Source organism: Micropterus salmoides, unplaced genomic scaffold, assembly GCF_014851395.1.
Source record: "Micropterus salmoides isolate LMB-PRFRI ecotype aquatic unplaced genomic scaffold, ASM1485139v1 Ms_hic_scaffold_2, whole genome shotgun sequence".
Lineage (NCBI taxonomy): Eukaryota > Metazoa > Chordata > Actinopteri > Centrarchiformes > Centrarchidae > Micropterus > Micropterus salmoides.
In genome coordinates this window covers 49,036,522-49,057,491 of record NW_024041150.1, presented here as the reverse complement: position 1 = coordinate 49,057,491, position 20,970 = coordinate 49,036,522, and the positions used below count along the sequence as shown (strand labels likewise).

General features: G+C 40.4%; 2 protein-coding genes across 2 annotated transcripts in view; both read right to left on the bottom strand.

Annotated features, from left to right (window-relative positions):
* Nucleotides 1–20,970, bottom strand: part of LOC119912596 (zinc finger protein 721-like) — a 343,224-nt gene that overhangs the window by 17,329 nt on the left and 304,925 nt on the right. The gene's annotated exons all lie outside the window — the stretch shown is intronic.
* Nucleotides 2,954–6,029, bottom strand: LOC119912697 (BEN domain-containing protein 5-like). The gene is made up of 6 exons (XM_038731986.1): nucleotides 5,796–6,029; nucleotides 5,438–5,556; nucleotides 3,986–4,021; nucleotides 3,802–3,860; nucleotides 3,437–3,644; nucleotides 2,954–3,332 (listed from the first exon to the last, which is right to left on the bottom strand). Exons 1-6 carry the CDS (start codon nucleotides 5,963–5,965, stop codon nucleotides 3,154–3,156), a joined length of 771 nt encoding a protein of 256 aa, XP_038587914.1. The 5' UTR covers nucleotides 5,966–6,029; the 3' UTR covers nucleotides 2,954–3,153.

Genomic DNA, 20,970 nt, shown 5'->3' with positions numbered 1-20,970 from the left:
GATAATCACGGACTGAGGCACCATGTTCACCATGTAGCACTAGTACTGGTGCTGCTGGCCAGTGGCAGGTAGAGTACTCAAAATCTTTACTCAAGAAAAAGTACAATTACTCCCATAAAACGTTAAAGGAAAAATGACAAACCAACTCAAGTAAAAGTGTAATAATATATTTCATCTGCTGTTCATCAGGTTTGAAACAGCTGCACCATGGTTATTTTCTAGGGAATGCAGTTTGCTTTGCTGGCTGATTATCTTTAGTTATTTCTGTTCTGTAGATTATTGATCTTGCTCATGTTTTTGGTGAACTGATCGTGTCCGTTTGAACGTGAACTAGGGGGCAATAAAACAACAATGTTAATTATAGTGATGCAATCTTCCTCAATAAAAATATACAAATGTTTTAGCACATTCTTTTCTATTAAGATATTTATTTTGTTGAGGAAAAGAGACTGAAAAAAGATTTGACATTAATTTCTCATGCATATTTGTTGTTTCGGATGTTCTACCTCAGCTCTGTGAAGTGATCCACTGTTTGATACCAGGCTGCTTTTTAGCATCAAGTGTTTGTCATGTTCTGACCATAAAGAAACGTTTCAAAGCACAATTAACCATCTGGTTAGCCTTTAAAACTTGTAAAAATAATGATTTTACTGTTTTGTCCCCCCTTTCGCCCAGTCCTTACTCACACACTGCTGTGTTAAACTCAATATAAACCACTAAAATAACAGAAAAGAGTGACTTACACATTATAATGAAAGGTAGCAAGAAAACGATGTTGGACAGAACTTAAGTTTCACTTTCACTCCCCGGCCGAGCTAATACACAAGCGCACCGCTGAAGAGAGCTAAATAACCCATGGAGGGAAACAACGGTGAAAGACACATTTTACAAAGATGTAGGCTACATTCGTTTGAACTAGACAGAATGAGGAGATCCCAATCTTGCAGCTAACGTAAACGTAACATGAGAGTTATATTAATGGCGGGGTCTCGCATTGTCAGTTACTAAAAGAAAAATCATACAAATACACGCTAATTAGGCGTTTTAGGCGACTGCGCGTGACAATTTTCCCACCGGTCTTACACACGCCATCGGTAAATTTAATACCTACAGCAAATTTACTGTAAATTGAATGGATTTCAATTTAAGACTATTTAAGGAGCCAGCGGGAACCCTAACATCACGCGGACATGCCAGTCACCACGCCACTGACAAACAATCGCGTGTCAACTAGCCAGACTTAAACCTTGGAACCTGTAAGTGTTGTGTGTTGTTTTACTGTTTTCTGCCATCCTACTGTAGGGTTATGTGTACAATATACAGTACGTTGAAATATTTGAGTCTCTCCTCCTCTAACACTCATTATCTCACTGCAAACTTTTGATAAAACTTGAACCCTGTCTAACACTAATACAGGTCACTGCATCAGTTAGAGTCTCTGGTGAGAAAAAGGCACCGTGGAGGAAAGTCCCACAGAACAAACTTCAGAAGAGGATGTGTTGAAAAGCTGAGCAGCAGTGGAGGAAAACTAAACTCCAGACTGACTCTGATCTCTACAAAGAGTCTCCACAGATACTATTTAGAGCTGAAACCTGCACGACGATCATTCAGAGAACAATAATGCAGGCAGACTGTTTGTCACTGAGAGAAACTCACCAACACACGAGCAAATATAATGACTCTGCTTCATTTTCACCATCATTGTTTGTTCTGCGCGCTCCCGACACAACACGGGCCGCACCGCGCATGCGCCGCGCGGGAAAACCCACAGCACAAAGAAAAGAGAAACGCCATCTTGAAGATGAAAACAGGAACCACGGAGACACTTTGGAAATCAAACCACGTCAACACAAACCCTGGAGCGGGTTTTCAGGCTCTGATCTCTAACAACAGAATGAACGGATGATACACGGACCCTCGAGACTCTTCCTCGTGTCTTTAGTCTCGTGATGAAGTCATGAACACTGACCTGAACATCGGCGCTATCAGAGCACGAGGCTGCTGTTTGGCTCCTGCGGTCCGGGTTCTGGTTCTCCATCGTCCTGCAGGTCTCCGCTGTGACTGGTGGACCGTGTTGTCCTGGACTGAGTCTGGATTCTGGTCTCGGAGCTCTTCAGGCTGAGATACAGGAGCGCTGCGGGATCCCGCGGAGTGTTCTCGCGATGTCACGGCGTCTCGCCCCGCCCCTTAGTTACTGTCGCTAAGGCCGTTTAGAAACACGGCTCCTTGATTTCAGGCAGAAGATGAAGTTTAGTTAGTTGGTTTCCTGAAACCAGCTGATCATATTTGATGTGTATGAGGGAGTGTGCTTCACACAGAGCAGAGTTTTAATGAAGCGCTTGTTATTATCACATCAGAGGCTCATGAAAATATCCTGCTGAAGCTTTTTGTACAACAAAGACAGAAATAACTTCATGTGTTACATTTAATGTTGAATTTACAGGAAGGCAGAATCATTAAGAATTAGTCGTAGACAGCGTTTCACAAAGTTTCTAAAGTGTCCTCTAACTCAACAAGTCACTAAACTGCACGATTGTTGAAGGGAGTCTGGGACTTTCTCCCCGGGCCACAAAGGAGTAGCTATATTACGGTTACTGTTTAAATGGTGAAATCAGATAAAACAGACAGTTTGTTCACAAACATCTGCTGCTTCTCTCGGCAGCTAAGAGAGTCCAAACACATCATTAACATCACAGTGAAGCTGTTTGTTCACTTAACGGGCCATCGTGTGTTTGTCCAGGTCGGCTCTCTATTCAAATGGGGATCAGCTGCTTGAAAACCCTGCTGGTAAAACCAGCATAACCAGCATAATGCATGCTGGTTTTACCAGCAAGACCAGCATATGTTGTGTTCAGCATTAAATATACCAGCGTGGGATGCTGGTGCTGGTATGCTGGTTACTAAAGATGTTGAGGATAGTAGCTTGTTCACCAAGGAGGGATGCTGGATGCTGGACAACCGCATTGAATTTTAGTATAATGAAAATGATGAAGATATTATGCTTCTTTGTTTCATGTATGTTAGTAACCACCAAAATAAAGACATAAATGTTTTCAAAACAGTATTTTCATTTAATAATAACAAGAACCAATAAACAATTACTGTTTAACATAAAAAACAAGCAAATCACAACATCGTCAAAATGAACAAAACTTAAGTACCCTTACATTGCATGGCACTTTGAGTGCTCTTATTCTCACTGAAGTGGCTTTTGTTTGTTTGTTTGTTAATGTCCATAATTTTTTCAGTTATGAAACGTCCAGCCTTTCCCCATCTGGCCTGCGTCTCCGTCTCCTCCAGATTCTTCCGACGCAGCCACTCTTTGTAACAGACTGAAAAGAAATACACAGATACAGTGTCACACCAGAACAAAGAAAAATGTAAATCAAATAACCCAGCACTTGGCATCCCACAAAGACCTTGTGGCTACTCCTACCTTTTAATGTGTGTAGTTTCTGTGGGGTTAAAGGCTGCCTGGTGGTTTTGGTGGAGGGGCATTCTTTCTCCGTGAGGCTCCTTTCCCCCAGGGTTTTAGTGCCCCACATCGCCACTGCCAACTCTTTCACAAATAACGAATCCCTGGTGCTATTCTGGATCCTGGACCACGTCTCTTTTCGAATGCTTACTTCCCCTCCCAAGTGAATCTGGCAAAAATCCAAAACAAAAATAATAAAGGTATTAGATTGTACTTACATATAGAAGTCAGAAACACTTGAAGTGTAGTTGGGGTTCTTACATTAACCCATGCACACAGATGCTGAGGGCAATGTAAACATGTTGTAAACAGGACAAATCCTGTACCTCGTCTCCTTTGGGAGAAGCAGAGGGTCCCACCTCATCTGCACAGCCAGACTCTGCAACTATATAAAGCATAATGTAAACATCAACACAACCTGCAAATTCATCCATTTGCAACCCTGTACTTGTTTAATGCGGGCCTCGATAGTTTTCATAGATCTGTGAGCAATATATTTGTTGCACTTACTTTTTAAGGCCTTCTCTGGGCTTTGTGATACAGGATCTTTGAGAGAAAAAGAACACATATATTACAAATTTGAGAGATGATGAAAAACATGACAAAAAATATTGTAAATCCCCCAGATATAGGCTTCCCTAATTGCATATCCAAAGCTAAAATTTGAATTTGCTTTATGCATAGCTGCTATTCCTTGAATGTTTATGTTATGTCTTCATTTCCTGGTTCAATCTGGATACCGAGGCATTCCCAGGCCAGGTAAGATTTATAATTCCTCCATGGTCCCTATAATTACCCCATGCTCTCTCAAAAGTCGAATGTGCTTGGAAACCCAAACCTGATACCTGCGTTCTCAAAATCCTGAGACAGCAGAGTAAAATGTGTGCCAATCAGCCCCACCCTTACGAAATTGACCATAGTCTTACTATATATACTATAAGAATTATATAGTGTCTTGTAGTAAGTTTCTAAAATGTTCAATAGTGTTTTTCACCAGCTACGGTATAGATATACTTTTTTTTAGTTCTGTTTTATTAGCTGTGGGAGCCCTATAATATTTCAATTGTAATACTTATGTACCTAGATCTTTGCAGTATTCCTATATTATTTTAAGAAGTATTACTGTAGAATGTAATGTAGTGTTTGTGTAGTTATTTTTTGAAAACACCATAGAACATTCTTATTGTAATATTATGATGATGATAAAGTGAATTTGTAGTTTACTATAGTCATTTCCTGAAAAAAAATAATATGGGAAATACTATAGAGATACTATATAAACACTATAGTATAACAGTAACTTTACTTTTTACCAAAGCCAACTCTATAATAATACTATAGTAATTTTCTATAGTGCGTTCCTGTGTTTACACATCAGCAGACAGCACACTTAAACATCGACATACTGCACGTCTAAGTTGCCACAACAGTCAGTAACAGTAGTTGTTGACTGTATGAGAACTGCAAGAGATGAAGAGGGAGAGACGGCCCCTGGATGAGAGAGAGATGTGACCCACGACCTGTTCCTTAGAATTTATAATAACTGCAGCGTGGTTAGGATCCAGATGTTTCATAGAAGAGACACGTTCTGTCTGCCACTGTTAACAGAGACCTGTCTGTAGTGGAGTTCAGACACTTCACTGATAAACCACAGAGCTGTTGATTTAACATTAGGCTTCATGATCAGAGAAGGTTTTTATATCATGTTTTCACGATTTCAGCGTACTGCACTGTATCTGAATGTAGTTGTTCTTATGGAATCAGATTATGGGGCAAAATTGTGAGCAAAATAGAAATGTTGATCATTGGTTATGAAATTGTGCCACAGATAAAATACCACTAAATTACAAAATAAATCATGTCATTAAGAAGCTACATTTTCAGCTGACAAATTGCATTTTTGTTTGAATGGCATCCTCAGAACTTAGTAAAAATGAGGGGGGAAAAAAAATCTGTCCTCACCATTGCATTGCACAGAGTTCAGTGATTTCAGCAAATGTTGCTGCAGTTGTATGTTTAGCGCTCGTAGTGTGCTATTCTCAGCCTCGACTGCTGCTGTGATCTTCTCCTGGTCCGACAACCTGTTACAGAGGGAAATATGTCATAACTACCTGTGATTGGAAGAAACAATAAAAATTATATTTTTTGTGAAATATATAAGTTGAAGTTATCTGCAAAATGAACTTTTTGTCTACCAGCCAACGGCTAATGAATGTTTAAAGTTTTCAAGTAGGTTAAACAAAACACTGGGCTAAAGATCAAATTTCAAGCCATTACATTAATAAAAAAACATTCTTAATGCTGTTCAAAACTCCCTTACTTGTTTTTGGTTTCCTGCAGTTGAAGGGACACATCATTAAATTTCTTGAGGTAGAGGCGTTGTTTTTGTTTTGCATCCTCAAAAATTTTTTGAGGAACAACCCCACCATCATCATCATCATCGTTGTCGTCTGCTTCGGAGAACGTATCTGATAAGATATGCTCTCTCATTTTCTTGCTTGGAGGTGGGCAGAGCGGAGACAGTTTTTTTTTTTCATTTTTCTTTCCTTAAGTAACGCCATGAGATTGGGGTTTTTTTGCCTCTTCTGCTGCTTTTTTCTGATTTTTCTGGAAACATGGATAAAAGCATAAATATAAAAAGGCATCACACTATAATACAAGAGTCCCATACAAACAAACCAAACAAACAAAGCAATGTGAAAACAATATATGGTTAATGGATAGATTTGGAGCATGATATTATTACCATGTGAAGGTCAGAAACGCAAAAACACATTGCAGTACAGATTAAAGTTCATGTCAAAGTTGTATTTTGTAACTGTTAGTTTGATCCAAGTGCCACAAGATGGCAATAGCTGTATTATTTGAAGCCATCAACGTTACATTTATGTTTTTGGCTTCCTCTTTCTCGGAGCGTGCCGGTGGGGTTGTGGTCTCCTTCACCCGTCTCACACGGACGCGTTTCCCCTTGGACAGCTGCTCTTCCACTTCTTCTCTCGACTCTGGAATGTAAATCACACTGGATGTTAGCACTTGAAATCACCTGCTATAACGTTACGTACTGTTGTTACACACTCCGTTTGCCGTCCTAAGAATAAAGTGTTGAAACTCAGCGGCACTAACGTTAGCTTGCCACCATTAGCTAGTTAACGTTAGCTAGAACGGCTAAACGCGTTAGCCAAAACTCACATCAGTTAAAAACGTTAGCATTAGATAAAAGGTATCCAAGTTTGCCATTTAATTACTCTTATTATGTTCCGAACTATTGGAGGTAATTACTCACCCTTCAGGAACAATACTTGGCCTTTAAAATAGTCCTCCTGCCAGCGCACACAGTAGATCTTATTGCTATTATCACAGTTGCTGTCAAAGTCCTTAATGTAAGAAATAGGGACGATTTCTTTACACCCGTCTTCTATATATCTTACATAAGCAAACATATTTGTTAGTGACATTTATAGCGGAGTTATGATATAATTATATTTTCAAAGTTGATAAGTAACGTTATTCTAAATCTATCGTGTTAAATCCTATTGTAAAAGTACCAAGTAACTAACGTAACGTTAACCAAGTAATTTCAACGGCGGGAAGCACGCGAGTGAGATGCCCTGTTGCCTTGGATACAGTCTTAGATGTCTAAGACACACTATTCTACTACAATCTGTCAGATAAAGTACTGGGGTTGATTAAACTTAAACACATCTGTAAAACACAGCCCTTTTACACAGTCACAGTATTGTACCCTTCAGTAGGAGGATTTTTACAGGACTGTAGTATTGGGCTGCAGTTGTACAAAGTAATCTGGCAACTGAGAATATGTCACAATTTTTATTAGTGCCACAACCCCAAAACCCTAGTCCGCAAACGAATGGTTAATTTAAACTAACTAGTTCAGTTTGTTCAGGCAGTGGGAGGATTAGAGGACATTTCCAACAATGTTTCCTTATCAGTGAGTTTTTTTTAAGGGGTGTGTGAGTCTCAGCTTTTAGTAACTTAATTATTGTTTAAATTCAACATCCTGTTATTCATGAATATGTCTGTTAATCATGATGTCAATGTTGTTTTTTATTTTAAGAATGTCAAAACCCTAACAGCACAATTAAATTACCCCGTGCAAGACTGAAAAGAGGACATAATGTAAGTAATTCCATGAGAAATAATTATTGTAATTTGTAGGACAATAATTATTCAAAGGATTAATAACTTTAGTCTTTTACCTGATGATCTGCTTTAAAGATGGTAGATGGTTAAAATTGTTTTATTTTTTCAGGCATTGCTCTTCACAGATGACTGCAGATTTGATCTTGATCAAGGAGGATCACACACTGCAGATGTTGAGGTGAGAATTCCTGTATGTTTTCATATCGCAATGTATATCGCAGAAAAGAAAATATTGCAGTGTCATTTTCCAAAATTGTGCATCTCTAATTGTGTTTATGCCATCTTTTCTTCATATTGTGCAGACCATGTCTACATCTGGCCACTTGAAGCCTACACAGCAATCTGATCCAGATCACACGGCTGATCAGGTGAGCTCTACAACCAAACCGTGGGTGCGAGGTTGTCGGATGCTGCCAAAATGTTTTTCTAAATTAAACTTCTGTGTGTTTAGGCCTTGCCCTATGCAGAATACAGCTTCTGGATCAGATACTGCAGATGTTGAGGTGAGAGAGTAATATTCTCTTTGTGGCTAGTGGTCATTTTCCACTGTGCCTTACCACTTTTAATACTGTGTGATTGTGCCATCTCTTCTTTATCCTGTGCAGACCATGTCTCCATCTGGCCATCTTGATCTTCAGTTGGATCCAGATGACACAATGGTGAGCTCTTCTACCAACCACATCTGAGGGTTGTTTAAAAAAAGATTGTCTGTTAAGCCAGCTTAATTTCAAATTCTACTTTATAAAGTAGGTTGACCAGGTTCCATGGAAAAGTATTGTTTGGACTAGTCTAATCCTGGTCAAGCTAGTTTTGAGGCTTAGCTTCAACTCAGACTCATCCAGTGCGACAATCTACCAGCAGTCCAGCCTGTATGACTCTCCATATTCCAAGTTCTTCCTAGTGAAGAGCTCTGTGGATCAAATCATACAAGTTGCAAGGATGTGAAATTAAGCAGAATTGAGGTTCCTTATAGCAGCAGGAAAAGAAGCTGTTTTAAACTGGATTGTTATGATGGACAAGGACCTGTAGCTCCTCCCAGAGTATATATATTATTATATATTCAAACATTCAACAATGCTATTTAGTAGCTTTTGGTACATTTTGTAATATAAAATAAATTATTTATATTTATTTTTTGTTTTATATCAAATATAGTGAAAAACGGGGTGGTCAAAAATACAACAACTGAGCATTTAATCAGCATAAAATGACTCCAAGGAACAGGGCACTCATTATTATTATTACACATTATTGAGAGGCTACTGAAAAGTCTCATGGCTCATGATAAAGGGAAGGCATGTCCAAGCGTTTCCCAGTGTCTAGAACCGCTGTATGTTGCCTCATTGCCAAGTAGGAGACAAAATTCTGTAAGAAACAAACCTAGGGGTGGTCATAAGCGCAAGATTTCAATAATTCTGGAGGGGAAAATAGTCAGAAATGTCAAGAAGCCACATGGATGTTGCTTATGTTTAGCGAAGAAACCCTAAGAACCCAGTCCACAGTTCAACATGGTGGTGGGAGCATCATGCTGTGGGGCTGTTTTGCAGCCTCAGGCCTTGGGCAGGTGTATGGCATCATGAAGGAAGAAAATTATGTTGAAATTTTGAGGAATAATATGCAGAAATCTGCTCGTAGTCTATTCTTAGGTTGTCGCTGGGTCTTCCACTGGGGCTAATAATTTTGGCATCAACTGTAGGTCAAAAACTTCACCAGGTATTGTTTTTATCAAGTTTGAGTTAGTCTGTCATATGAAAAAGTTAAATCCTAGTTCAGTTTCTTCAAGTTTAAGTAGACGTTTTGGCTTTGTTCAATAATCGTCACTTATTATCTACTCCCTACACCCTGTCTAGGGAGTTCTATGTAGAAAACTGTATTTTAAGCTCACCGGTAAAATGAAAACAGGGCTTATCCTCTAGGCACCATTAATTAAGTCATTGCTGTCGTACAATTAAAATGACCAATTTTTTATATATTGGTGCAATGTGTGATAGTATATAGGCTATGGATTAGTTATTGGTCATTCAGCTGTCTGTAAACAGAGCGAGTGAGAGAGAATAAGCATGTGTATTTTACATTACACATAATCTGCCTCAATGACTTTTTTCAAATGTATGTTATTCACATCTAGTTTATCCTTTTACCAGCACTCGTTAATTCTAACCAAAGCTACAAGAAACCATTTAACCACCATCGGTATAAATCATCCCGTCTATGATGCAGTGACCTGCTGTTGAATGCATTTAATACTACAGGACTGTCTACGACAAGGACTTGCAGCTTCAAGATCTCATTTTACTATAACTACAACATTGCACATTCACTTTCACAAGAGGAACTAGATAAATTTGTTTGGCAGGAAGCCGTGGTTTAATCATTTCTGACACACCAACTGTAACTACTGATATATTTAGAATAAGTTAAGCACTATAAATCCAATTAACTCATATCGGCCGATAAATCGGTTACGCTCTATCTGGGATAGTCCACTTAGTTCACTTGGTGTATGTTTTGTTGAAATTGTTTTCTAAATGTCTCTTTGTGCTTTCAGATACTACCTTTTGCTGTCAACGGGAGAGAAAATGAAAGTGAAGTCAGACCAGGTTCAAGCTGCACAAATCACGAGGTCAGGGCAGGGCACAACCATTACTGTGACACTGGTCAGGCATAAGTTTTACTGTCATTGTATGTAGACATACACTCATGAATGTGTTTTCTTGTCATTTTGTAGCCCATGTCTTCATCTGATCACCTTCTGCTTACATCTGAGCTGCAGTCAAGTGAGATGGCCCAGCAGTTTGATTGTGATTCATCATCTGAAAGCAGTGTTTCTGGAGTTGATTCAGAAATTCCAGATCTCCCAGAAGATGATCCATTCAGACAGATAGGTTTTGACACAGACATGGATTTGGTACTAATGTCAGCAGGTACAACGACAGAGGCTGAGGCACTGCTCATGGTGATGAGTCATGCAGCAAGGCATAATATAACAGGAACACAACTTGATGATTTGTTAAAGCTCATAAATACTCTGTTTGGCAAAGAGGTAATACCCAGATCAAAATATCTGTTCAATAAGGTCTTTAAAAACAACTCAGACATAGTGGAGTTCCACTTCTACTGCAAAACCTGTAAAGTATACATTGGCACACAAAAAGACATAGATAAAACATTGCTCAGTGTACAATCTGTAGTGCTCCCATTGAAATCAGTTCCTTGAACAGTGCAAGCTTTTTTATCAACATACCAGTTGCACCTCAAATCCAGACAATGCTTGAAAATCCTCAGATTCAAAAGAGCATGAGCTACAGACCAAAGGCCACAGAATGAACACATCATCTCTGACTATATGATGGTGAAAAGTATCAAAACTTGTCAAAACCAGGTGGAATTTTGTCAGATCCAAACAATTTGTCATTCAATTTCAATTCTGATGGCTCACCTGTGTACAAGTCTTCCAAATTTTCAATATGGCCCATACAGCTACATTTAAACGAGCTCCCTTCAAGAATGTAGTGCTTGCAGGTCTTTGGTTTGGTGCTCAAGAGCCAGTTATGCCCATTTTTCTCTGACCCTTTGTTGAACAGGCCAAAACACCGGCATCCAAAGGTGTCTCTTGGAGAAAAAATGGAACATGTGTGTACAGCAAAATTGTTGGTTTATGTTGTTGTGTAGACTCAAAGGCAAGACCAGCCATGCAAAACACCACACAGTTCAATGGATACTTCGGTTGTGGCTTCTGTTTACATCCTGGTACTCTAGTAGAGAAACAGGTGAAATACACTGTGACTGCCACAGAATATCCTGACAGAGAGGCGAAGAAAATGCTGGGAGATATGGAGCAAGCGGTAGCTCAAAACAGAAGTGTCAGAGGAGTGAAAGGTCCATCACCACTCATAAACATGCCTTATTTTGATATAGTGTGGGGCTTTGTTCCAGATTATATGCATGCTGTCTTACTTGGTGTGATTAGACAGCTCACAGAGCTTCTTTTGAACAGTAGTGAGCAACCCTACTACACTGGGAGTCCCAACACTATGAGGGTGCTAGAAAACAGGATCAGGGACATAAAGCCACCACACCTGATAACACGACTACCCCGACCCCTTGCAGAATTCAAGTACTGGAAAGCCTCAGAGTGGCGAGCATGGCTCCTGTTTTATAGCTGGCCCGTTCTGAATGGTGTACTTCAGCCACGCTACGTGAAGCGCCTTGGCCTTCTGGTGTCGGCAGTATTTCTACTTTTGAAAGAGAACATTACCTCCAAGACATCAACAAGGCAGATGAGATGCTTTTCGAGTTTGTGGCAAGGTTTCAGTTGCTGTATGGGGAGGCATCTATGACATTTAATGTACACCTGCTAACTCACCTTGCAAAATCTGTTAAATTGTGGGGGCCACTCTGGGCACACTCAGCATTTGTGTGCAAATGCAAATGGTGGTCTGTTGAAACTGGTTCATGGAACAAAGTGTGTAGCTCTGCAGATTGTGAACAAATTCCTCTTGCACAGAGCAATAGCACTCTTTACCACAAGGTATGCAGTTAGTGAGCAAGTGAAGGAGTTCTGTTTGGAACTGACAAATGACAGAAGAGTAAAGAGTTTCACAAAATATGAAGACACAACTGTTCTGGATAATGGCAGGGTGACAGAGACTACCGATGATGAAAAAGGGGCCTTCATTTCTGCACAGAAACCTGCACCAGATGAAATGGTAGTGCACAGAAGAATGGTGCATAAAGGACTGGTTTATACCAGCAAAAGCTATAGCCTCAGTAAGAGACGCAGAGAGAAATTCAGAATATCATTTCCTTTCCTTCAGAAAGGGGTCCAGAAATTGCTGTCCTTTTCAAAAAGCTTTATACACAAACCTCCTTTCCTTTAACACAAGGTTACGGGTTTGCAGGGCTGGACTGGGACAAAAAATCGGCCCGGGCATTTTGACTAGAGACCGGCCCACCAAGTATTATTGGCAAAGCCATAAAGCCTTTGAATGAAAACAAACGCTGTTCTGACAGCGATGTACACTGTCTTGTTGGTATATATGTATCAATCTAATAAACTTAAACCTACATCATCCTCCCTATTCTGGTATTCTAAACAGTAATTAGCGGAAAACAAAAGACTGCTTGGTCAAGTTAACCTCCTCCTGAACTATCTACAACACATGGTTGAAACCTGAAATTAAGACAGAGAAGACTAGAGGTGAGACATGATCATTAATGAATATTAAAATTAATAAATGACAGATTTAGTGGTTTTTCAGTAGTTCTCTGGGAAGTATTAAAAAAAATAGTAGTTATTGATTAGTTAATTAATAGTGAAGTACCACTTTCACCTGTGCGCTATTACTTACTAGTTAATCAGAGTTTCTTGTTACTTAATAATAGTTACTAGATTGTTAATATTGTGTTACTCGTGGCTCGCGCTCATTCTTCACTCGGACGCGCGCTTCATCGCAGTCGGAGACTCTATTCGTTCCGGTGAAATCACAAAATAAAATGCACACAAACGTGTCTCTGCTTGATGTAGACTGTCTGTACCACTGATGAACATATTCGGTTTTGATGAGAGAGAGAAAAAACTACATGAGCGCGGATTAGAACCGGATCATCGATGGATGCATTTAATTACGGGTTGAGAGAGGCTGCACCTCACCTTGGTTTATAATCTGACCCAGATATAGACTGCAGCTCATAACTTCTTACCTCAAGTTCAGTTCTGCCACTTGGACCGGCGGCCGCCTCGGGTCTCTCCTCCTCCTGCTTCCCCTTTCCCTCTTCAACCTGCTGGCCTCCATCACTTGCTAATTTTACTGAAGTGGAAGCTCCACTATAGCCACCACCAAACAACTGTGATATTTTAGCACATTTGGCAGCATCTGCCTGAAGGGCTAGTTTCTTTTGGCCCTAATTTTTTCGGCGCCTCCTTTACGTTTTTTGTTCTCCATTTTTGTTCAGCAGCAATAATATGTGATTGCTCATTGCTGATCCGTTGAAGGGGGAGGGTGCATCTGACCTCCTCAGCTATAATTGGTCCAGCCCAGAGTCGATCATGACCAATTGGCCAATCCACCACCTTTAATAGTTTATACCGTTGCAAAAACAAAAAAAAAAAAACATCGGCCCACAAAAGAAGAAAATGCCCGATGTTCGATTTTATAGGCCGTTCAGACAAAAAAAATAAATAAATAAAAGTAAAATAATTAATTAAAGTATGTACCGGCTGCACCTTCCTCTCTGTATCCTCCTCCTCCTCCTCATTGAGATATCGTGCTCTGTGTAGGAGGGTTCTCCTCACTGTTGATTCAAGTGGATGTGTTGCTGAGGTTTTCTTAGGGATTCTTTAAACATTTTTTATTGCAACTGTCTACTTATAAAGATGTTATTTAAAACCAACTGCTGGAAAGTCACATCTGACAATGTAAAGGTTTTTATGCTGATGAGCCCCAGCAATGTGTAGTTATATGGTTGATGGGTTTATGTTAAGGGCTTTGTTATTGGTTTGTTGTGCTCAGGCAGCTTCCTTCCCCTATTAAATATATGTGTGTGTTATAAGTTCTATACGCTGGCTACTAAGGGTCAAAAGAGTGGTGTTTTTTTGGAGGACTTCTTTTGTGTTACCTTGCAATACTTCTCTTCTTCCTTCCTTCTGTGTCCACTCGGCTGCTCTCAGCACAACGCCCCAGTATGGATCAGCTTTTTAAACTTTGAACCGGACCTTTCCTCTATACTACAATAACTGGACACAGCTATGGCTCACAAGGAAGGAAGAAGAGAAGCATTGCGAGGGAACGTAAAACATATGGCGAGGTAACACAAAAGCATTGTGAGGTAATGCAAAAGTAGGACTAAAAAAAAAATTCCTTTCATTCATTCAAATTAGCTTATTGGCATGACTGTAACAATATTGCCAAAGCATCATACATACTACGTAAGAATAATCACCCCAATACATTTTATTAAACAAGAAATTTAAGCATAAAGTAATCTAATCGTGTGTGTTTTGTTTATATATATATATATATATATATATATATACACACGTGGGGTGTGTTAAAGGATATATTAGAAATAAAAAAACAAGACAGTAAGCGTGTCTGTTAAAGAATATATTAGTTACATTAGTTTCTGAATTTGATTCATTCAGTTTTCACGTTTTCCCTGCTCCAACATACCAGATTCATTAAGCTTTGCAGGAGCCTGATTTGCACAACCCATTCATTTGAATCAGGGACAGAGACAAGCGAACCAGGTATATCCAAAATGACTCCTCCCACAATTCAGTGCTTTACGCTGAACATCACGCTCAGTTTACTGGGGCCTTAAGAGTTGAAACTGACACTGTAACTGACAGTGATAAACAAACTTACTGCAATGTACTTTTTGATTGAATATCCTCCAAATTACATCAAAGAATGCTTACAGGAACTCTGTTAATCTTTTTTATTTTTTATACTGCTGTACAATGTTTGTTGACTATTACAGGCCATATTGCCACAAAGTCTAGAAAATATAGATGCTGAATGAGACGTGTATTCATCTCACATGTTAAGTAGCAAGGGAATATGTGAATAATAAATGTACTGTATATATTGCCATGGTAGCGATGCTATCAAGTAATTCCTATGATGTGAATATAATTTTCAAATATATCGTGATAAAACTTATTCCAAACAGATGTTAGTGTTCAGTTTTAATTTTTTATTTATTGTAATTAATTCATTTGTATGAAAATGTGTTGTGCAGCATGCCAATTTTTAACATTATATAATGTACTCCCTTTAAATAACTTGGCATTGCTAGCCTTATTTCTATTTCATTGTCTTGTATTTCACCTATATTTAGTTACTAGTTACTACTTTGCTTATTTCTACCTACAAGGACTATGTACTAAGTACTGGCTGCAAAAATATGTACAAAGTAATGAGCTAAAATGGTAATCCAGCGAGACTAAGGTGGTGGACCAGCATAATTTATGAGACCTTGCTGGTGGAACAGCTTCACCAGCAAGACAATGCTGGTCCACCAGCTAAACCAGCATCTAACCAGCATAGACCAGCATGGGAATTATGCTGGTCCATGCTGGTTTTTCCAGCAGGGAAGGCGACTGATGCGCATTTTCACCTCTCTTCAGGTGATCAGCTTGAATAGGAGGCAGAGAGCTGAACATGTGGACATCAGCTGGCTATTCAGCTGCATTAATGAGCAGCCCAAACAGATGCAAACACAAAGCCACTGAAGGAAAACTGTGTGTTGTGAATGTAGCCTGCAAACCTCTTTAGTCTCCGTTAATACAGAAGAAATTAGAAATATAACAACAACATGTTGATGTGATGCTCACTTAATAAATAAATACTGGTAGTTGGGAATAAGGCTATAAGGACATCTTGTCTCACTTGGCTTCCCCAGAAATGTAGCCCACCCTACCTCACTGCACATGACGCTGAAATTCAACAGGTCTGAGATGCAGTTAATTAAATTAACAGTGAGGAAGAAGTTTAAATCCGGTTTTACGTAAGAAGATGCGGACACAGTGAACACACCTGGTTTAGCATACGTAAACCACAAGTAACTTGTTAGATGACACCAGCTAACCGCTAGGCTAACTCACGCAGTTTAAAATGGTGTATGCTTAAGATAAAATGGTGACCGTAATAACCCCCAGTCCGGGTCTGTTATGGATTTAAGGTGGGACAACACAAGGTGCTCAAAAGACTTCATAACCACAGAGGTCAGGGTGACGGGTCTGTGGTCATTTAGTCCTGTCCCCCTTTTCATTCCAGTGGTTGTTGTCCCCTGATAGTACCCAATCTCCTGGCTTCATGTTGTGGCACAGAGCTGAGGGAGCAGTAGACATGTTGGCACATTATCTTAGCATTTCTTCAACATAGATTGTAGTGTAGTCTGTGGTGTTCTGCCAATAGGATTTCTAATGAGCTCAGACCACATTTATTCCAAGTTTAACTTCTTGATTAATCGTCCAGCCCTACTTGTGGCCTTTGATGTTACTGGAACTGCTTCTTCTCTTAACCAGAGCAGAGTGCGCTCTGCTTTCCTGCATTCCCTTTTTAGGCTGCGAATGCTGTCATTTATCCAGGGTTGCTTACTAGCTTTAGACGTAGGCCTAACCTTTAGAGGAGCAGTAATATTTAGTGACGACAAGCAGATATGATTGAAGTGATCGACCAGATTGTTGGTGTTGGAATCAGACAGGTGTTGGCTTTGGCTCTGAAAGAATGCGCAAAACTTTGAAACACTCTGTTCATTAAAGAAGCGAGAACACACGGAGCTTGGTGAGGCGGCATGAGTAACAGGCGAATGCAGCTAAAAACAATACATCTGTGGTCAGATATGGTCATGTCCACTAATTCCACCGAGGAAATGCTGACACCCAGGGTAAAAACCAAGTCCAGTGTATGACCACGGTTATGGGTTTGCCCTTTGACATGTTGTTTGAAGTTAGAAGAAGAGGCCATATTTAAAAAGTCAGTTGCATTAAGATTGGTGGGGTCATCAACATGAATATTAAAATCGCCACAAAGAACAATTCTGTCATAATTTAAAACCAGAGTAGATAAAAATTCAGGAAGTTATGATAAAAATCCTCCAGGCGGTTTTGGGGGGCGATAAATTATAACAAATATGATAGGTTGCAGCCCTCCAACTTTAAGAGTGAGAACTTCAAATGAGTTAAATTCATCACAGCGTACTTGATGACATTTTAAATATTTCCTATACACGCTCACTAGCCCACCACCACGACCACTGACCCTCGGTTGACTAAAGCAATCATATTGAGGCGGACACAGTTCAGCTAGCTGGCTATAGTCATTCATCTGCAACCAGGATTCAGTTAAAAACATAAAATCTAGATTTGCAGACAAGATAAAATCATTTAAGATAAAAGTCTTACTTGAAAGTGATCTCACATTGAAGAGAGACATTCTAAATGGGTTTGTTCTGGGTGCTGGAGTTGGTGCAGTTGTCCTAATCCTTAAGAGATTACTATTATTTCTGTGTGGATGTGCACATTTCGGTTTACTGGTCTATGCGTGATGATGACAGGAATAGAAGTCTTTGGAACAGCGCTGGGAGCAGACGGCTTTACATGCCAGCAGGTGGAGACAGTTGTTTGTGGCAGTGAGGCAGAGATCTGTTCAGTGAGCGGTGGTGTGTCCAGGTGTGCTGCATGAATGATTAGTCATTCACTTAAATAATGTATGGACCGCACCACATGCTGTATGTGCGCAGCTAACATTTCTGAGCCCCGTTTGTTTGGGTGAAGTCCGTCTGTCTTAAAAAGAGACATTCTTTGCCAGAAAATATTAAAATTATCCACATAACACACACGATGAGCCCTGCAGGCGGACTGGAGCCAGTCGTGGAGGCCAAGGAGTCTACTGAAGCGGCCAGCACCGCGACCAACTGTGGGAATGGGACCAGAGATAAAACGGACTTTCCACATGCTTTAAAAGTTAAGAAGACGGTTAAAATATGATTTTGTCAGCTCAGACTGCCGAAGAGCTGTGTCATTTGTTCCGACATGGACTATCAAATAACAGTTAGAATGCAGTAAGTAACGTTAGTGTAGTGACTATATTTCCCAATGTGTGTTGTCCTGAGACGTTATGTTGCATTATTGTATATTATGTTGGTCACGTAAGTTACAGCGACTGAGACGGCGGAGAAGCTGTGTACCTGAGTATCGGTAAAACAACAATAAATCTAAATTGAACGTTATGAAGCAAACAGCGAGCAGTTCCGAACTAACAATACTACTTCAGTTCGGAACTGAAGAAGTCCTTCAGTCCTTATGCAGATGATACTCAGTTATATCTATCGATCAAGCCAGATGAAACTCATCAGTTAGCTAAACTTCAAATGTGCCTTCAGGATGTTAAAACCTGGATGACCTGTAATTGTCTAATGTTAAACTCAGATAAAACCGAAGTAATTGCTCTGGGGCCTAAGCACCTCCGTGATGCATTATTTAAAGATATAGTTTCCCTTGATGGCATCGCCCTGGCCTCCAGCACCACTGTGAGGAATCTTGAAGTCTCACATTAAGCAAATTTCAAGGACCGCCTTTTTTCACCTACATAATATTGCGAAAATCAGGAATATCCTGTCTAAAAATGATGCAGAAAAACTAGCCCATGCATTTGTTACTTCTAGGCTGGATTATTACAATTCTTTATTATCAGGCTGCTCGAAAAAGTCCATTAAGACTCTTCAGCTGATCCAGAATGCTGCAGCACGTGTTCTGACAGGAACCAGGAAAAGAGATCATATTTCTCCTCTCTTCTCTGCATTGGTTTCCAGTAAAATCCAGAATAGAATTTAAAATCATTCTTCTTACCTACAAAGCTCTTGATGGTCAGGCACCATCTTATCTTAAAGAGCTCATAGTACCTTACAACCCCACCAGAGCACTGCGCTCCCAGAATGCACCTGTGGTTCCTAGAGTCTCCAAAAGTAGACTAGGAGCCAGAGCGTTCAGCTATCAAGCCTCTCCTGTGGAACCAGGTTCCAGTTTGGGTTCAGGAGGCAGACACCATCTCCACATTTAAGAGTAGGCTTAAGACTTTCCTCTTTGATAAAGCTTATAGTTAGGGCTGGCTCAGGTGATTCCTGAACCATCCCTTAGTTATGCTGCTATAGGCCTAGACTGCCGGGGGATTTCCCATGATGCACTGAGCTCCTCTCTCCTCTACTTTCTCTCCCTCTGTATGCAACCTCATCCCATTATTGCATGTTACTAACACAACTTCTCCCCTTTCTGGTAGTCTTGTGCTTTCTCGTCCCTCTCCTCTCTCCTCCTATCACTTCCTGCAGGTGTTTCTGGCTCTGGAGCTGTGGAGTCTGGATCTGTGGTTGCGAGTCACCTGCTGCCCCCGTGTTCCTGCTCGACACCCTCTGCTACAACAATTATTGTTACTAGTCCTATTGTTATTATAAACATTACGACTATTATCATTAACACTACTATAAATATCTGTACCATTTTTCATTTAGTCTGTAGCAACATCACCTTTACGGTCTGTACCTCTGTGTGTATATTGTGTAGGCTGCCTCCCTCCTCCTCTCCTTCCATCCCTCTCGCTTTCTCTCTGTTCCTCTCGTGCCCCCCGTTACGCCGTAAAATTTACCAGAAAGTACGGGCCACGTCCTGTCGGCTCGGAGGCATTGCGAGGCTACCCAGCCGACCAATCCCTGTGCTTACGGTCCGTGGCCTAGTCCCAATGTACCCCCTAAGCCCTCACACACTTTACTGACATCACTTGGAAAGTGATTGAGTTTAAGAGGCTGCAAGGGCTCAAAATGCTGTAAACAGGAACGACACAGTACTCCTGCAGTCTCTCGCCCTACAGAGTGGCGTAGAGGTAAACTAAATGTCAATATATTTGTCAATAATCAATACACTATTGTAGGACAAACAAGCAGAGACTAAAATAGATAGTTGAATAAATTCCTCTGACTTCATGTGTTCTATGCAGCATCTTAAGTTAAAAATTTCAACAATGCTGACATCAGCGTAGGTGTCGATGCTTGTTTGTTAACGGTTTTCTTCTTCTCTTAATACGCGGATTTTCCGTGATATTTCTCTCGCTTCTGGGCTTCCCCTGGTAACCCCCGTGTTTCACATCATACCGCTATGAACTGTGGGCAACTCCCTCAGCCAAAGTCTACAGAAATGCGGACTTACAAAAAAGGTCTAAAGGGCTCAAAATGTCCGCGAGAGTGCCCTCGCACACTTGCAAATTTGACAGTGGGACGGCCCTAAGCCGTCAAGGACTTCCCGGGAACGCGTCTCAAAGTCTGTGGGTGGACATTGGGATTGGGCCATATGTAGTTACATTTTTGAGGTGCGCGTCAGGCGACGGCGTAGCCTCCGCATAGCCACGTATCCTACGCCATCGATTCCACACACACAGTATTTTTACACTTAACAATGGCCGTCCTGGATAACCAGCATCATGAGGCTGCTTATGGACTGGCTCTGTTAACTCGGGGTTTTCCTTCCAGCTCCGAGCGTGTTGATGTGAAGCTGTTAGTTCCAACAACATCATCACAACCATGAAGGAAGAGCTTCATCTGAGACCTACTGAATATATATTAGATAGATTTCAGACAGATTATTGGACGGATGCTACAGGAAGCTTTCAGCTGGCAGGGGACACAATAAGACTTTAAAACTATGTGATATTAGCTCTTACTATGTATTTGAGGCTTTCTTGATGCTTGCTTTGGATAAGTGTTTGAAAATGGCAAAAATGAGTAAATGTAATGTAAAACACAGAAACAGGACTCTGAGACTAGATCCAGGTCCCACACAG